This window comes from Melampsora larici-populina (genome assembly GCF_000204055.1).
Source record: "Melampsora larici-populina 98AG31 unplaced genomic scaffold MELLAscaffold_4, whole genome shotgun sequence".
In the NCBI taxonomy this organism is placed as follows: Eukaryota; Fungi; Basidiomycota; class Pucciniomycetes; order Pucciniales; family Melampsoraceae; genus Melampsora; species Melampsora laricis-populina.
This window is the reverse complement of record NW_006768768.1, coordinates 349,850-367,581: the sequence shown is the minus strand read 5'-3', so window position 1 is coordinate 367,581 and position 17,732 is coordinate 349,850. Positions and strand designations below refer to the sequence as shown.

Genomic DNA, 17,732 nt, shown 5'->3' with positions numbered 1-17,732 from the left:
TTTCCTTTTGAGAGATTGATGGGAAATATCTCTGAAGGGATGCCATAATAATCACCCAGGTAAGCGTATGGATTTCAGATGTACCATAAGATCTTGTTGTCTTATGCTGATCAACAAACATCTCACTTCTTCCAGGCGAGTTGGAGATCACGTTTCTCAAGAATTATTGTCGTGCCGGAAACTTGTCCGCTCTACTTAAAGATCAAAGGATACCCAAGGCACTGAAACCTTATATTCCACGAATGCAATCCCTCTACGAAGCTGCGGAGCCCGCTTCTAAAGATTTGTCAAATTCTAACACACTTCCAATCGAAAATGATGTTCTAATGATGCTAGTGAAGGTTTTGAATGATCAAGAACAAGGAGAAAACAAATGGATGATTCCAGAGAAGTGGTGTGTACTTCCAGACTATCAAAAGAAAAATGTGTCACCGGTTTCACCTCGAGGATTTGTTTACAAGCGCATTTCATATAAAGATGTATCTTACTCATCGTTCACAGCAAACCAAAATGATAGTTTCATTGCATTTAGGCTTCGTGAAGATGAAAGAATTCATTTTGGACGAATTTTCTCCATTTTCACCCACCGCCGAACTTACAAAAACCAGGATAACATTTTAGATACATGGATACACATCAATCATTTTCCAAAACTCCCAAAACAACTCAGAAACTATGATCCTTATGAAAACACGCATGAGCCAGATTTACAAGCATATCTTCGAGGTTGGGGACCAACAAAAGATCACCTCATCAAAAAGGAACAAATTTTAGGACACTGTAGCTGGCTGATGTATAAGGCAGGGCAGTTACACCCTAAGATTTCCATACCTACAGTTGGCTTGATTTACATGGACAGATAAGTAGTAAAAACTACAAAATTATACTTCATAGAACAGCAGTAAATACCTTTGTATCCTATGAGTAGTTCAAAAATTGCAATAAAGCTTGCCGGAAGCAGTGAACAAAATTTGACAAAAATACCAATAAGAGCCATATAAATTTATTGAGAAAACGGAAAACAGTGTGATTTATAAGTTTTAAAAGTGGCAGAATGATAAAAAAAATGTCAATCTTTGGTTGAGCGAGAATTCTCAAGCCTCCAAGTTTTGCAAACGCTCTTTCAAGCCAGCTAGTATTGGCTTTGTGCTTATCTCAAGTCCCGCCTTTGTTGCTGGACTCAAATTTTCCAGCCATGACCGGTCAAGACAGTCGTTTGGTAAACCTGAAGCTGCTTCAACCCGGCTTCGAGGCCCATTGTTGATGCGGGTTCTTGGACGTCTCTGTCGACCACGAGGTGAACTCTGACCAGGTTTACTTTTGTCGATCTTTTCTATACATTTATCAACTAACTCCCAGATATCTGACAGTAGTGAGCTACGCCAAAGAACTTTTCTAACACGGCATGGTAATCCATTTCGATTGCTGATATTTTCTGCCGCAGCCTCTACGTCGGTTTCATCATCACTGGTGGTCTGTTTGACAATGGCCAAGAGAGGCCAGATTTCCTCCTTCAAGAGGAATTTGCTTCGGCGCTCAACAAGCTTCAAGAGTTTCAGAGTCTGTTAGTAGCGTGTAACACATGATGGAAGCAAGTAGGAAATGCTCACGTGCCGCATTCTTGATCCTCTTCTGATCTCGGCTGCAGCTAATTGCTTGCGCTCGGGACTCCAGGAAACTTGCTGGCGATATCTACAGGTCCCACAGATAACATTTACATTAATGATGATTCTGAGAAAGAGGAATGGGAGGTGCGTACGTTTTTGCAAGAGATTGGACATGAGTATTTAAACATTTTTTTATGAACTGTTGGTTTTCAGCATCCAAAGAAACCCCTTGATACTCCCCGCATTCAACAAGCACTACGAATATCTTCAACGCCAAATCCCAGAGCCATTTATTTTCACATGAAGTTGCCGATAGACTGAAGTCTGGACGAAAACTAGAAACGCCTGCCATAGTCATCAACTGCCACATGATTGCGAGTTGCTGAGGAGAAGAATCTTCATGACCTGGACCATCTTCATATGGAAAGCAAGGATCAGCGGAATCTGTAGCAAGTGGCAAGGCATTCGGATCATAAACTAGTTTATCCATGTCTATGTCGTAGCCCCATTTTTCCTTGTCAGTAGCACTAGCTGGCGCAGGAAGGACCTCATCATTTGAACGTCGCCCAAGAAGGGTGTCAATATGGAATCGGATATGTGCCTATACAGTTTTCGAAAATAATACAATCAATGTCTTTTTGTTATCATATTGATTGGAAGAGATAGAAATATAACACACAGATGTACGGCCACCTTTTGTTTTCTTCTTACTATCACCCTCCAACTTGTTATTCAGATGTTGCTTGATAATTTGATTAAGAGTAACAACCTCGTGGGTCAAGGAGTCAACCTGCTGCTTCAATTCATGAAGAAGTTTTCGGTCTTTGTCCTCCAATGGCCGCGAATTTTGGTCTCTGTAGCAAAGTAATTTGTCACGACAAAGTCACTTGAGGTTAGTTCTTTTCTGAGTCGTCTTAATAATCAGACACTTACTCAGCATTGCAATTCTTTGCCTCTTTGTTTGGATCTTGAGAACACGATTGTTCTGTGCCCTTCATGGCACTTCCTGAGGCGCGACCACCTTCCCCACCTACCTTCACACCAGAATCCATGTATATTCTCTGAGGTCCTTTATTCGTCTCAATAGTTTCAGTATCGCTGGGCTGGTATTCGCTTTCGGAAACTGGAGGTGATTTTTCTTTTGCTTTTCCCTTGTTCTTCTTGGATGGAACTAAGTTGGTAGTTGGACGAGGCCGCGGGTAAGAAAATCTACCATGTTCAAGGCTAGGCAAGTTAGACGTCGATGAAGCTGTTATCATGTCATCCACAGTGGATTACCATCAGAAAACAATTATTCATTAATCAGTGTATATCAAGGGACAACGTCTAGCTTCCAAAGCGGATCCCAAGGCCTTACTTTGGTCTGCAAACCTGTTTGAATACATAGGTACCTCAAAGGTGAAGGCGGGGAGGATAGTTGAATCTATTACACTACTAATTGGGCATGACATAGCTTGATCGTCATCTAAGTCTGGGGGAGAGGGTGGTATTACTGAATGAGAGAGCTCATCAGTGCTTGCTCCAAACAATCTTCACAACGAAAACAACTTCCACTCACTTAATTCGTGGTAACTCTTACAGTTCTGGATTAGTACTTCCCTGCTAAATCCTCTGGTATCTAATCCAACCGTACGTAGCATTGAGACCAGCTCGCTGTCTTTGTATACAGAAAAATTAGTCGAAGGCTCTTTATCCTTGTGAACCACCAAAGACGTGTCATCGCAATCATTTTGCATCTCTGATTGTTGATGCAAGTTTTTTGAAGTACTCCGAGTTCTTCTCTTCTTCACCTTCTTTGAAAGGAGTTTAAGAAGGCGTTCCCGAGAGGTGTTTATATTCACTGAAACTCCATGTTCTTCAACATCATCGTTGTCCAATTCTAAATGTTCCATGTGTTAGATAGGATGAAAACACAGCATATATATTGAAAATGAACATATCATTTCTTACCCTCCGATTCATATCTCAATTTTCTCTTCTGTTTCTTCTGGGTAACAGTTTTCTTCTCAGAAGACTCTGATACCACATTTTTTACCGAACTTCGCAGCCTTCGGCCACTGGGTGACTTCTTGATTTCCCGAGCTGCTGATGATGACATAAAGCCTGATGTTAAGTTTTTGCGAGATGAAAGTCAAAAAGATATCCTCAAAATGTTTATTATGAAGAACGAGATAACAGGAGAAAAGTATAGTGGTGCATTCAACTATATAATCAAGGCTATTAGTGGGTTTTCAGGCCTTAAAAGAAACAGCGACAGGAAGATTTATGGATTTATGGAAGCCCAATTTTAAACTTCAACGTGTGGATGGAAAAATTTCATGCTTTCGATGATAAAGAGAAGGTTAAAACTTTAGGTGGATTTTTTTTTCTTTGAAGGCACCACAAGGCACGATGTGGTGACATAGTCCATTCTAGTGAAAGATCACAGGCGAGTATGTGAAAGGTAAGATTGTACAGATCCAGGGAAGTGAGAATTTGAAATCTCACTTATAGAGATTTCCACTTCAGCACTTCCTCTATACACTTTCACCCTTGATTCTTTCACTTCACCCCCGTTTCAGTCTCTGCTCATCTGCTCTAGCTCTAAAACCTTTTTAAATTAAAACTTTCAAGATAAACAACAACAATAAATTACAATGGCATTAAGAAATCAAATCAATAGGGCGAGCAACAACTTGCAAAGAAGGTTAACTAGGGCGGAAGCAGCGGCAACAGGCGCACAATTAGAAGAAAGATTAGTAACACCAAGAAGAAACGGTGGTAGAAGACAAGAAAGACAAGGAGAGATTAGATTAGAAGATCAAGACAACGAAGAAGAACGTTCACATGTACCGAGAAGAAACCAGGCAATAGCAGAAGAAGATGAAGAATGGGGTGGAATACGGGAGAATGAAGGAGAAAGATTGGAAGAAGATAGCAATGATCAGTTGGATTTAGACCAAATCGGAGAGCAAATAAAAAGAGGTAAGAATCACTCACTGATATAAATCCTATATTTCAACATCTATTTCCTATTAGTCAATCGAAGTTTGTTGGAAGCGTGGTCCAACCTCAAGTGAGGCCCAGCCTGGATTGGCTTAGAATAGATACCCAGCCTGGATCGGCTTACAGTAGATACCCAGCCTGGTCCGGCTTAAAATAGGACCCAGCCAGCTCGGGCTTACAGTACGATGCAAGAAGGATGCACAGAGTTGAAACCATCGAGCAAAGATGATAATATCGGAAACTAATGGCGGATGTTTTCTCGATTCGTTTAAACTTGTAGAAGCCAGAAGGGAGACCCTGGTGGAGCTCATACAAGAAGCCTACGGCCGAGATGATGAAGAAGGCGCAAGGCGCCTGACGAAAAGGTTGAATTGTGAGGCAGGAGAAGACAGCCCGAATGACCCTTATGTTATCGAAGAAGAGTCATCTCGATCCTCAGATGAAGACGCAAACGTCCAGTCAATTTTGGTAACAAAACAGCCTCCAGCAGCCCCAAGCGTTACTTTCGTCCGGGAAACTCAACTGCAACCCCCAGTAGTCGATAAAACTCAAGAGACGATAGGCAAAAATGAACTGTTTCATGGTTGCAGAGATCAGGAAGAGTCAGTGAAAGCTAAAGCTCTGATGGCGTCAAAGAAGGGTTCTCTTACCTTGTTGAATGGAGACATCATCCACAACGGACGAGTTTTCAGATCAGGTCCAGCAAAAATGGGAGACGCAATCACTCCCCTGTCTCCGCATTTAACCTTAAAACTGAAAGGCCTGAAGTCCTTCATACCGCTACCAGTTTTTGACAAAGAGTTCTTGATAAAAGACCAAATGGCATGGTCGTTATTACCACCGAAATCAGAGGACAAAGCGGAAAAGGAGAAGCGTTTGTACGGAGGAGAAGGCCCGAAAGAGGAACTTACCATGGATTTCAAGGCATGGAGTAATTGCATGGAGTTAATGTGCGTTCACTTATGAGATCAAGACTGGGGACCAGTCGCCGACAGGTTTGAAAGTCATATGGTGATAGTGAAACAACTACATAAAGATTTCAGGTGGATGGTGGCGTTGAGGTATTGTAGATTGGTTCGACAAGGCGTGGTGCGAGAAACCAGAGACAGTTCTATGGGAAATTGGTCTGAACTACAAGATCATTTTTTTGCTCAAGCAAAGACTAAGGCGGAGAGTTTTAATGAAAGACATTACAAAACCAATCCCTACGCTGAAAACGGTCCGAAAGCAAATATATGCCCTTACACAAATCAAGTCAAGCACTCCTCTTCGAAACGTATTGCGAGCTCAAGCAACCCTAGTACCAGCTACAGCAACTTCAACAACAACACGGTGAATAGGCACGCAAGTGGAAGTTTGTATAGAGGAAATGGTGGTAACAGAAAGCATTGAGGAGGTCAGACTCGGGGAAGAGACCTGGACCGAGACGCGCGTGGACCAATAGACCGGGACGCACAAGGACCACGATGGGGAGGAGATAGGAAGAAAGACCGTAGCAGGAGCCCCGAGAGGAGGTTTGATAAGAAAGGAGGAAATGACGGGAGATGGAAAAGATCGTAAGCCAAAGTCCATAAACGAGATGACGGAAAAATGAAATGCATACCTTTATGGAAATGTTGTCCATGCCATGGTTGCACAAAACGGAGCCCACACACCGTTTTTGGCCGAGCCCTGTGAAACATCCTTCCTTTCTGCAATGAACCATCCTTCCTTTCTGCTATTGAAACTCTACCTCCCACTCTTGCCCTTGAAGATCGTCCCGTATGAATGTACTCATTGTCCTGACGCCCTACTTGATTGATGTGTTGTCAATGTGAAGACAGGACAAAAGGTCAAAGATGGGTACTACCATCAATTGTAGAGGAGAAGATGTAACACAATGGCCAGATTCATCGTCGTACGAAATGAACCTACATGTATGGGAAGCGGAGTTGAAGAACCTAGGACTGTACCAAAAGCATAAACATATTTTGCGAATGTTTGAGACAGGTTTTTCACAAGGGATTACAAATGCTATGATACTGTCGATGAGGTACTATTGCCCTCCAAATCATGCATCAGCAAGACAGGCACAAAGTAAAATAGAAGAAAACTTTAAGAAGGAGCTGATGGCGGGTAGGATGTATGGCCCATGGTCTCAGGAGGAAGTCTATCGCAAGGTTGGGTTTTTCAGAACAAACCCGTTAGGCGCCGTGGTGAATGATGATGGGTCCTTCCGGCCCATCAGTGACCTCTCTTACCCAAGGCACATCAGAAACATCAAGTCTGTAAACGAAAATGTCGACAAAGAAGAGTTTGCCATTTCGTGGGATGATTTCAAACACGTGGCGTACTTCTTTATATCCTACAAGGGTAAGCTGTTACTCGGGATATTCGATTGGGCCGAAGCGTACCGGCAGATACCGGTAGTGATGGATCAGTGGAGGTTTTTGATGGTATTAGATTTCAACAACGAGGTACTACTTGACACCAGAGTCCAGTTTGGCGGTGTGGCAGGATGCGGTACCTTCGGATGGGCAGCAGAGACGTGGAAAGAGATCATGGTAGAGAAATTCAAAATGTTAGCAGGGTTCCGTTGGGTAGACGACACCTTATTTGTTAAACCCGTAGAAGATGACAACGCGGGGAGAATGATTGATATCGTAGAAATGAGCAAAAAGATGGGCGTTGCAACTAATGAAGAGAAATGGAAGGAATTCAGCTTTGTTCAGAAGTATTTAGGCTTTGTATGGGATGGTGAAAACAAAACCGTGCGCTTACCAGAAGAGAAAATTAAACTCCGAATCAGTCAGATCGAGGAGTATTTAAAAGAAGCCCAACAATCCTTTAAAGAAACGGAGAAGCTGGTAGGGAGGTTGCAACACGCAGCATATGTGTTTCCACAGATGAAGGTGTACTGTGCAGCGATCTACAGGATGCTACAACAGTGAAAGCATAAGTACGCGCTACGAGACGTCTCAGATGAAGTAAAAGAAGAATTACACATTTGGACAGAAACTCTCCGAACGGCAAGCCCCCTCCAAGTAATCCCAAAACCGGAAACACAAACGATTGGTTGGGTCGGAGACACTTCAACGTTGTATGGCCTAGGAATCATCGTGGAGAAGTGTTGGTCGAGGTTTAGGTTACGCCGTGGCTGGGACGAAGTTGAGGAGGATGGTACAAGAAGAGGGATAGCCTGGGCAGAAACAGTAGCAATCAGAATGGGCTGGTTAATGGTGAAGAAGCTAAGAAACGTGGATGGAAACACATACCTGGCTTTGACGGACAATACGGTATCGGAAGGGGCGGTGAATAATGGGAAATCGAGAGATCCGCTAGTGAACCGTGAGTGGAAAATAATCCAACAAGACATACTTTGGCATAACAGCTCGATTGTGGCAAAACGGGTTAAGTCGGCAGATAACGCCGCAGACGCCCTGTCAAGAGGACTAGATTCAAACAAAAAGGCATGGAACAAGGTTAGTATACAGATTCCAGATGACTTAGAAAGATTTCTTGTACAGACATGAAGTTATAGTAATACAGTGCAAGAGGCGAGTGAAACTCACCAGCTGCTGGACAGCTGCATCCAGTGACCACTTGAGGAGGAAGCTCCCTTTCATAGGTCTTAGACGAATTTGTGTTGTGAGAGCAATGGTTGGAGAGAGATCTTCATATGTACGACATCTTTGCCTTGTACAAAGTTGATAGGTGACACCCTCGCGAGAGATTAAGCTGACCGAGAGTCGACAGGGCAGTGACCGGCCCGTGAGTCCGCCAAGAGAAACCCTAGTTCAGCGGAGAGGTCGAAGCAAGCAGTGGAAACCCGTCCCTCATCCCCGTCTCTTATAAAACCTCATGCCCCCTTACAGACATGGCAAAAGACACATACCTTCCCAGGGACAACCCATTTGATCCCAACAACCTGTTCGACTGCGACTCGTCAAGTCTCGTGCAAAGCAAGAGGGAGGCCCCCCAGGCCACTTCGGTGCTGCCCTTGGAACCGCTTCACATCCAGGCGCTCACATGGCTACAAGCAGTTGGGCAAAATCAACGTTAAAAGGTTATTCATCTGGCCTGTCGAAGTTCATTGAATACGTGGAATCTTGGGGTAGAAAGTTTGACAAACGTGTACAAATAGGAAGTGACGAGATTTATGGCTTCATAACCTGGGCAGGTCGTTCGGGGGTTGAGGTCGGAGTTCAACTGCAGAGGAAGATTGCAGCGAAGACAATAGACAAGTACATAGATGGGATCCAGGCGTGGCACTTAGTGAAACACATCAGAAAGATAAAGTTAGACGAATCCATCGTGAAACTGTTAATCCAAGCTACGCGAAACAAAGAGGAGGGATTAATACTTACAGAGGAAAAGAAACCAGTTACTATACAACAACTCTTCTCCCTTCTCGACTACTGCGAAGGCCGTTTGATAAAACACGAGATAGTGGCAAACATAGCACTCATTGCGTTTTGGGGTTTGATGCGATTGGGTGAAATTTTTAGGCAGACGAGAGAAGATGGTGCAGTGTTAAGAAGGTACGTCGAGTTTGGGGAGTCAAAGAGAGGGAAATGGGTCAAGATTCATTTACGGAAAGGGAAAACCGCAAAACCCGGAGAAATCCAAGTAGTGCACTTACAAGAACAGCCGTTGGTGTTGGAACCGGTAGCAGCAATAAAGAGGTTGTTAGAAACAAATACAAACAAAGACAGCAAGAGTTTCTTGTTCCAGTCAGGAGGAGGAGTGTTAAAGAAAAAGGTCTTCATGAAGTCGGTAGAGGAAGCGTGGGGATCGTCAGGCATTAAGACTTGGTCTGGCCACTCGTTCAGAGTGGGCGGTGCGTCATTGAGAGCCAACCTTGGAGTGAGCGAAGCAAAGTTGAAAAAGGCGGGGCGGTGGAAATTGGATTCACATAAGCAATATGTAAAGAATTTCACAGAAGAGGAGTTAGAAGCGACAAGGACGTTTTTAGATGCGATAAGGTTCCCAAACCCTTGAGATGATCATAATATACTTAATCGAACCTTATGTTTCCTAATGCATGCAAAGCATCTGTCAAGGTTGAAATCACTTCACTATGCACAGGTGTGGTGTACCACTATTTTGAAGAACCAATACACACCACTATCTGCAGAAACCCACTATGGATCATATGTAGTGGTGTGTGTTAGTCACTAACACTCACTGTGATATTGTATCACTAGCACTATAATAGTGCACATGTTTTTTGAATGTGAAAAAAGAAATTTATCAAAAGGCGTGTAGTGCACTACCTAGAAAATATGTACAAAGAACTATTCATCTTGGTTTATGGATCACTTGAGCCGGTCAGGAAAAAGCAGAGAGATTGAAAATGAACCAAGTTTTAAAGAGAGTTGGGAAGCAAGGGGAAAGGAGTGAGATGAGAAAAGAATAAGATAAGATAGCCAAGATTTGTATTAAAGAAAGCTGTGAAACTGAAGAATAAGATAAGTTGAATGAGGAACAAGTGCATAGGGAGATAACAAACAAAAAAGATGCAGAAATATTGACAATTAAGGATTACTTCATTTTTTGCATATACACATCCAACACAAGGCCTCAGAAAACTCTCAGGAAACATTGAAACCAGCCTTTATCCATTCACAAAATGAATTAAGTTGTTCAATGGTTGCCCTTTACAATGCCATTGGATCAGACCTGCAGACATTGGCTGCTCCGGAAAATATCCTCTCACACAAACAAGTGGTTGCAGAACAGCACAGGAAATCCTGAGCCATCTCTGCAAGAGCAGGAAAGGCACCTGAGTTTTCCTACATCACACAAAGTAGTGAGAAATCATAGTATTGGTAAAGAGAATGAAAGGGAAACTTACCTTCCACCATGAACGCAGCAAGCCACCAATCAACGGGAACTTCCCAGACATGCAGCCCTCCATCTCATGACTAACACTATTGTCAGGAGAAGGCATTGAAGCAAATACATTGTACTTGTCATCTGTAACAGTGGAATCTTGCTGATTTTATACCTTCAGCATAACAGTATAAGATGAATTGAAAGAAAATCAAGCTGAAAGATAAGGAATTGATTATAAAGAAACTGGATAAAGGCTCAAATTGAGAAGTACATTTTTTGGGGGGAGATGGAGTGGTATGTAAAGTATGATTATTGGGAGGATGCTGTTTAAATCAAAGTTTTTGATAATGAATCTAGATTTATAAGTCACAATCAATGGTCCAAGGGGATTAAGGCAGGTTATTTCATACTTTTCATTTGAAACTCACTTTTGATCATGATTTTGATGGGGTGCACTGGTATGGTAGACGCGGTGGGGGAAAGCGGATTATAGAAGGTCACAAGGTGGATGAGTGGGGCAAAGTATGACAGAGGTGAACCCAAGTATGTGTATACCTTTCATGCTAAAGGAAAGATAAACAAGGGTCTTAACAAATCACAGGACTTCTAATTGTTTGGGGGCAGAGCCTGATGAAATTTCAATAAATTATCTATCAGTGCACACTGCAGTACACTATGTGAACCACTATATATGTGGACACACTGCCAAAACTGGTGAGTGTAGTGGACATACCACTATAGAAATTTTGGATTTTGGTATAGGGCTGTGCATCAACCACTATCACAAAAACTAATTTTTGAAAGTGTAGTGCCACAGCACTTTCACAACACTACCACTATCCATTGTGTAGTGATTTTGACCTTGCATCTGTACTTCACTAACTTTGTGTTTCCCGCGCATGTGAGGATGTGACGGATGCATCTGTTTCTCAAACACGCGAATCTGGTGTATACGTCAGGAACGGTAACATACCGTTAGATGGGGTTGTCCTCCAGGCCAAGGACGATACGTTACCTTGGTGGAGGGGAAGTTGGACAACCCATTCTACGCCCAACGAGGAGGGCGGGTGGGCTGAGCAGAAAGCTCCGTACTCGAATGGTTGGTTTCGAAAACCATTCAAGGGGCGGGCCTTTGGCTGCTCCCACACAACTCTACCCTCACCATAAAGGCAAGGGTAGAGTAGGGTGAGTTACCAATGACCGCGAATAAGCGGTCAAGGCAATTGCTGTAATCACCTCATTTAAGTTGATGAGCCAAACTGTAACGAGAGAATGGATTCAAACAACTAAGTTTTTTTTATAAAGGGGGGATGTAAGAGTAGGTATACTATGGGATTACAAATGGTTACAACACATACTCAGATTTATATCCCAGCTCCACATCAGGTTCTCTTTCTCCTCACAAACCCTGACTGGAGCTAGGTGCAAGTCAACTTTATATCTTTTATTGATTCTTATTTCTATTGTGTGATTTCTTTCTGATTAGTTGGGTTTTCTCCTGACGAACCCTGACTGGAGCTAGCTGTCCAAATTGGTAATGTAACCGAGCTCTAGATAGCTTTCAGTGGTTAAGACCACCGTGAGACTTGTGCCAAGACCCAGTGAGGGTTCTATTCTTGGAACCTTACCATTATGCTTTTAGATAATTGTAAGCTCTGTAAATTCTTATTCAATAAGTTTTGAATCTAACAAGATTATCATTTATGATCATATTAGCTTATGCAAAGGGTCATGTTAGAGAGAAATTCAGCCCAATTACAGGTAGACTCTATCCTTTGGGACAAAATCATGATTTGTCAGAACTTCAAGAGAATGATGATGAAGATTCTGTTGATAGTTTGAAGCCAAATACTTTTGAGAAAGATAATTATCAAAGGAAAAATAGAAGGAATAACAGAGTCCATTCTCAGAGTTTCTTACTCATTGGTAAGAATTCACATATATATGTATTGATTTGATTACATGATTTTTACTTCTTAATACACCTCTCGAGACCTCGGCATGAACTTTCTAAGTTATGGTTGTATTAAGTTTGTAGCATGATATCTACTTATCAATACATCTCACATGATCATAGCTTAGTCTTTCTAAGCTATGATTTTAACTCAACCTTGGCCTATAATCATGGCTGAGGTTGAGGGTTTTTGGGGGAGCCCGGGCGGGGGGTCGGCTGAGCTTTGTGTCACGGTTTAATTGCCGCTGACGTCAACGCCGATCTCCCGCTGCCAATCCCTTTCCTGTGGGTCACTCACACCCCAATTTAGGTGAGGCTTGTGAGAGTCTCAACTTGTTGAGTGACCCACAGCTCGCACGGGCTCTCGCATATCTCCTGTACAAGTAGGCGCAGAAAGTTTACGTCACCCCCTGGCCCCGACTAGTTTACTGACCAAAGTAAAGGGAGTGCATTTATGTATAGTCAATGACTTGACATGCTCACACTTGAAAAAGATTCCCAGAAACCACTCCAACACCAACTTGAACTATCAAATTTCTTTCATTATATACACACATGAAGACTCGTAATCTCAGACCTGATGAGCTGGGCCGTATAGCTGGTCTACACGAGGGGGGTATGAGTGGAAATAAAATAGCTAAACGATTGGGGCGTCCACAAAGTACAATATCTACGGTCATCCGGAGGTATAAGAAAACTCACAATCTTATACCAGTCAAATCTTCGGGAAGGCCACCAAAGATTTTGGTTCAAGACATTCAGCATGTCAAAGAAGAGATCAAAAGGAATCGGTGTGCATCTGTTGCACATATAACCTCCAAATTGGATCTCACTGCTAGTCCAAGTCTCATCCGCTCAGTATTGAACAAACTCGGCTACCATTCTAGGGCCCCAGCTCATAAACCTTACCTCAAAGACGACCACATTCAGAAACGGCTTGAATTTGCACGCCTCCATCAGCATTGGACTGTGGCTGATTGGAAGAATATCATTTGGTCGGACGAGTCTTCATTTGAGGTTGGAAAACTCTCCGAGAAAGTTCGAGTCTGGCGTAAGCCCGCAGAAAAATTTCGTAATGAATGCTTAGTACCAACTTTCAAGAGTGGTCGTACCTCTGTGATGATCTGGGGGCTTTTGTAAACACCACCAAGCTCAATCTCGTCTTTATGGAGTCGGGCAAACGAACCGGGCCAGACTTTGTGGAACAAGTTTATGAAGGCAGCGTCCAACATTTTCTCACCTCTGGTATGAGCTCAGAAGACATGACCTTGATGGAAGATGGTGCACCAGTCCATGGATGCAAAGTGGCGAAAGAGTGGCGGGAACATCATGGCATCTCAAAGATCAAATTGCCAGCCAACAGTCCCGATCTGAATCCGATCAAGAATGTCTGGCGTCGCATGAAGAAATCTATCTCCAAGAATTATAAAATCAAAACAGCAGCACAGATGCGTATAGCTTTACAACAAGAGTGGGAAAACATTGGAGATGTGATTCTTAGCTCGCTTGTTGAATTGATGCCCAACCGCATCCAGGCTGTGATTCAGGCAGATGGTGGTCACACTCGATGGTGAAATACTCAACATGTATGTATTTTCAGTTCAAACCAATCATTCTTCACCTCATACTTACACATTCAATATCTACCTAGGTTCTTTTCGATGTTCAACACATCAAATTTTTAGTCTTTAGTGTATCGCTAGCATAGTTTATGATGAACTCTTGCTCAATTGACTGAGATCAAGCATACTAAATCACCCATTATCCTACTTTTTTCTTGTTGTGTGTATTCTTACACATCCAATATCTACTTAGGCCTTTTTTGATTCTCAACACATTTATCTTTAGTTCTTAGTGACTTGCTAGTGTGTATTTAAGATTACCATGATCACTTATTCCATTATCTTTGTCTGTCACCACCCATTTAGCACTCACTCGACTGAGATCAAGTGTATCAAAATTGCCACTCATCTGAGTTTTTCTTGTTGTAGGTGTATGATTGCAACATGTTTTCTATTTGTCTTCATTGAAATGCCGAACCCTGATCAAGGTCAACCATGCCATAAGAATGAATTGAGATCGATCGACTTAAATCCAATGATGCCTTCAAAGTCAAATTTGGCATTACATACAACTTCTCCGGTCAGTAAACTAGTTGGGGCCAGGGGGTGACGTAAACTTTCTGCGCCTACTTGTACATCTGGTTCTTTGGCTCACTCGGACATGCAAACTATGATCTTTTTGATTTATACACACTGTAATTCATTTACGACTCTATTTTTTGCATGTTCAGTTGCCCTTGGCTAAAACTCTAATTCCCCCTCTCCTATTCAGTATCCCTCAGCCAAACTCTGATCTCTACAAATTTTCCATGTCTGTTCAATCCTTCTTTCCTCTATCACTTCCGTTAACTACTTATTCCTCCGATCAATTACCCATAGGAATTCCTATGTTTCTTCCTTCTCCTCCTCCTTGTATTTTTTCAGGTAGACCTCCACTGCTTCTGATTTCCATCTTCCGGCTTCTTTTATTTCATCTTTATACCATCCCATGTTGAAGAGTAACAATGCACCTCCTACTCTGAAAGAATGGCCTGACCATTCTCCTGCTTTCACTCCTCCTGTACCCCACATGTTCTCCATCATCTTTATGAACCTTGTTTTTGTCAATGTCTGCCTTTCTCCTTCTATCAGATTTGATAATAAAATATCACTACCAATCTTCTCCGGGTGCTCGTACTTCAATAACCTCTCTAGAGCTGCCACCGGGTCTAGTACAGAATTCTGTTCAAACAGTCTATCCCCAAATGGTTTGATCAGCTCTCTCCTTACTCTCCTCAATCTCTCTCATCTCTCACTTACTTTATTATCTGTGCTTTGCCTGGCCTTGCGGTCTTTGCTCTCCATAGCTTTATCACCGCTATCTTTCCTCTTTTCCCTTTCTCAAACGATACGTCTTCAACCTTTATTGTGTTGTCTTTGACTTTCTCTCTTAGTAACTCCCCTAAGCGCGCCATCCCCCAAAACACTACCAGTGCTATCACTACTGCCAGGTTGTGTTGTTCCAACTTCCCATTCAAACCTGCCACCATTTTGAATAGGTACTGCACCTTTAGCGCTTTCTTCTCTTTTTGCACCACATCTTTTGCCAGTTTCTTCTTTTCTTCCGCTCTTTCTGTCGATTTAATTAACCAATCTATCATAATCCTATCCAGCTTTGGTTCCTCGTGGTGCTTTGCCATGTGCCAAGCTTTCAATCCTGCTAGATACTTCTCAATTGTCTTCGCCTTCAGCTCTCTCCCTGGGCCAGCCGTCTTCTCCACTTCCAATGGTCCGGCCCATACAATGAACCCATAGACATCTTCTACTTCCATTGGCTCGTTGTTTTTGAACTCTCTTCCGGTGCTTTCGATATACGCCTCAAATTTCTGCACCGCGCTATTATACCCTTTAAGTGTTTTCCCTGTCCACGCTCCTTTCACTAAGTGCCCTGTCACGTTCTCCTTCTGTCTCTCCTTTCCTTCTATCTTCACTGCTTGTTCAAAACTGAGTCGGTTCTTCTTCATTTTCAAGCTGTCTGACGTTCTTTTCTTTGTATTGTAGAAATTGCTCTAGGTCTCTTGGTAGCCTCGGTTCTAGATAGAAAAATATGCTTTTGTTGCCTCTCTCTCCCCTTGATAACTCGTCCGCGTTATTGTCCCCGGATGAGACACGTTTCTCCTCTAGTTCGCACCCTAGATAAGTAAGTCGTTTCTGGAGCTTCTTCCACTCCTTGTTCAAGGACTTCTCCCTTGACTTCTGACTCCTTATTAGGCCTCTGTTCCGGTGTTATCTGTTACAGCCAGATACCGTTTCCCTTTTGTCTCGAACAGCATTGCTACCATTTCCAGTCCTATCCTCACTGCTACCGTTTCCGCCCACGCAATTCCTCTTTTCATGCCTTCTTTGTCCTTTTTGTTCCATCCTTGTTTCAACTTTAGCTGTGTCCAGAACTTTCCGACAATCACACCAATCCCGTATCCTGTTGACGCACCGCCTACCCACCCTACATTATCTACTCCTTTCTTTGGTATCAGTTGATGGTTTTCAAATGTCCTCAGTACCTCCTTCCACTCCTCTAGGTCTGTCCTCACCGTTTTTGGCAGTCTTCTTTATGGCAGTTTGTTCTTCCACAAGCTAGCAGTTGGTGTAGACTTGCACAGAAACACCTCATCTGTGGCAGCATGTGTGTTACATGCACGAGTCTCCCTGTCAGTTTTTCGACTTCCTTAAAGGTGTGTGGTGTCGTCTTCTCTAGGGCTTTGTCGACCTGTCTCATTCTCTCCTCTTTCTTTGATTCTGGTAATCTTACTGACCACTCTCTTCCATTCCAGATGAACCCGATATACTTCTGCTCTTCCTTGAACTCTGCGTACTTCCCCTCGTGTGTTTTTACTCCAAGTCTTGCACTTGCGTCCACCATGTCCTTCATTGCTACCAGATCGACTTCATCTTTCCACCTTACAAATAAGTTGTCATCTACCCACCTGAATACTTCTAAGAAATTAAACTTCAGCTTAATTATCGCTCTCCAAGTGTCTGCCGGACCTCCAAAACTCCCGCATCCAGCCACACCCCCAAATGTTCCTCTCAAGTCCAGCAATATCCACCCCTCTGGTGTCCTCACCATCAGATATCTCCATTGGTTTGGTGCAGTTGGGATTTGCCGATAGGCCTTCTCCCCATCAAAAATTCCTAACTCTACCTCCCTTGTAAGTTTTGCAAAGAAATCTGCCACTCTTTTGAAGTTATCCCAGCTTGTTTCAAATTTGTCTTTATCTACCAATGAGTTCACTGATGTAATATCTTCTCTCCTCCTAGGGTATGACAGGTCGTGGATGATTCTTGTTGAACCATCTCCGTTTATCACCATGCCCATTGGGCTCGTTCTGAAGAAACCAATCTTCTTCACTACCTCCTCTTCCGTGTAAGGTCCTCTCATCCTTCCTGCTATAACTCTTTCGTAAGTTTTTCCCTTATCTCTTCCTCCGCTTCCTTCGATGACTGATGGTTGTCTGGCGAGTAAAATTTTCTCCCCTCCAGACGGTGCTCCGGAATTTCCTGTGTGAATCCCTCTTTGAAACCTTCCAGCACATATCCGTGTTCCTCCATCAGGCTCAGATTCCTCAACTCCTTTTCCCACTCATTGATGTCCATTTCGCATTCTACTTGGGTTGGCCAGTCTTTCCTTTCCGGGTATGGGTGCGACTTCTCCCTCTCCTTCTCTCCGGATGACTCTTTCTCCTCCTTTAACTCCACATACTCCAGCTCGTAACTCTCTAGCTCGGTTCCTTGGTCTTCTTCCTGGATTCTGGGTTCCTGGTCACTTCA

At 43.0% G+C, this 17,732-nt stretch overlaps 1 protein-coding gene across 1 annotated transcript; it reads right to left on the bottom strand.

Moving 5' to 3' along the window:
- Positions 1-1,094: 1,094 nt before the first annotated feature.
- Positions 1,095-3,499, bottom strand: MELLADRAFT_92227 (uncharacterized protein; the record flags this gene model as incomplete). Its single annotated transcript, XM_007405420.1, has 7 exons — positions 1,095-1,544; positions 1,611-1,692; positions 1,760-2,208; positions 2,287-2,461; positions 2,541-2,856; positions 2,965-3,099; positions 3,166-3,499. 7 exons carry the CDS (start codon positions 3,497-3,499, stop codon positions 1,095-1,097), a joined length of 1,941 nt encoding a protein of 646 aa, XP_007405482.1.
- Between the last annotated feature and the right edge of the window lie 14,233 nt (positions 3,500-17,732).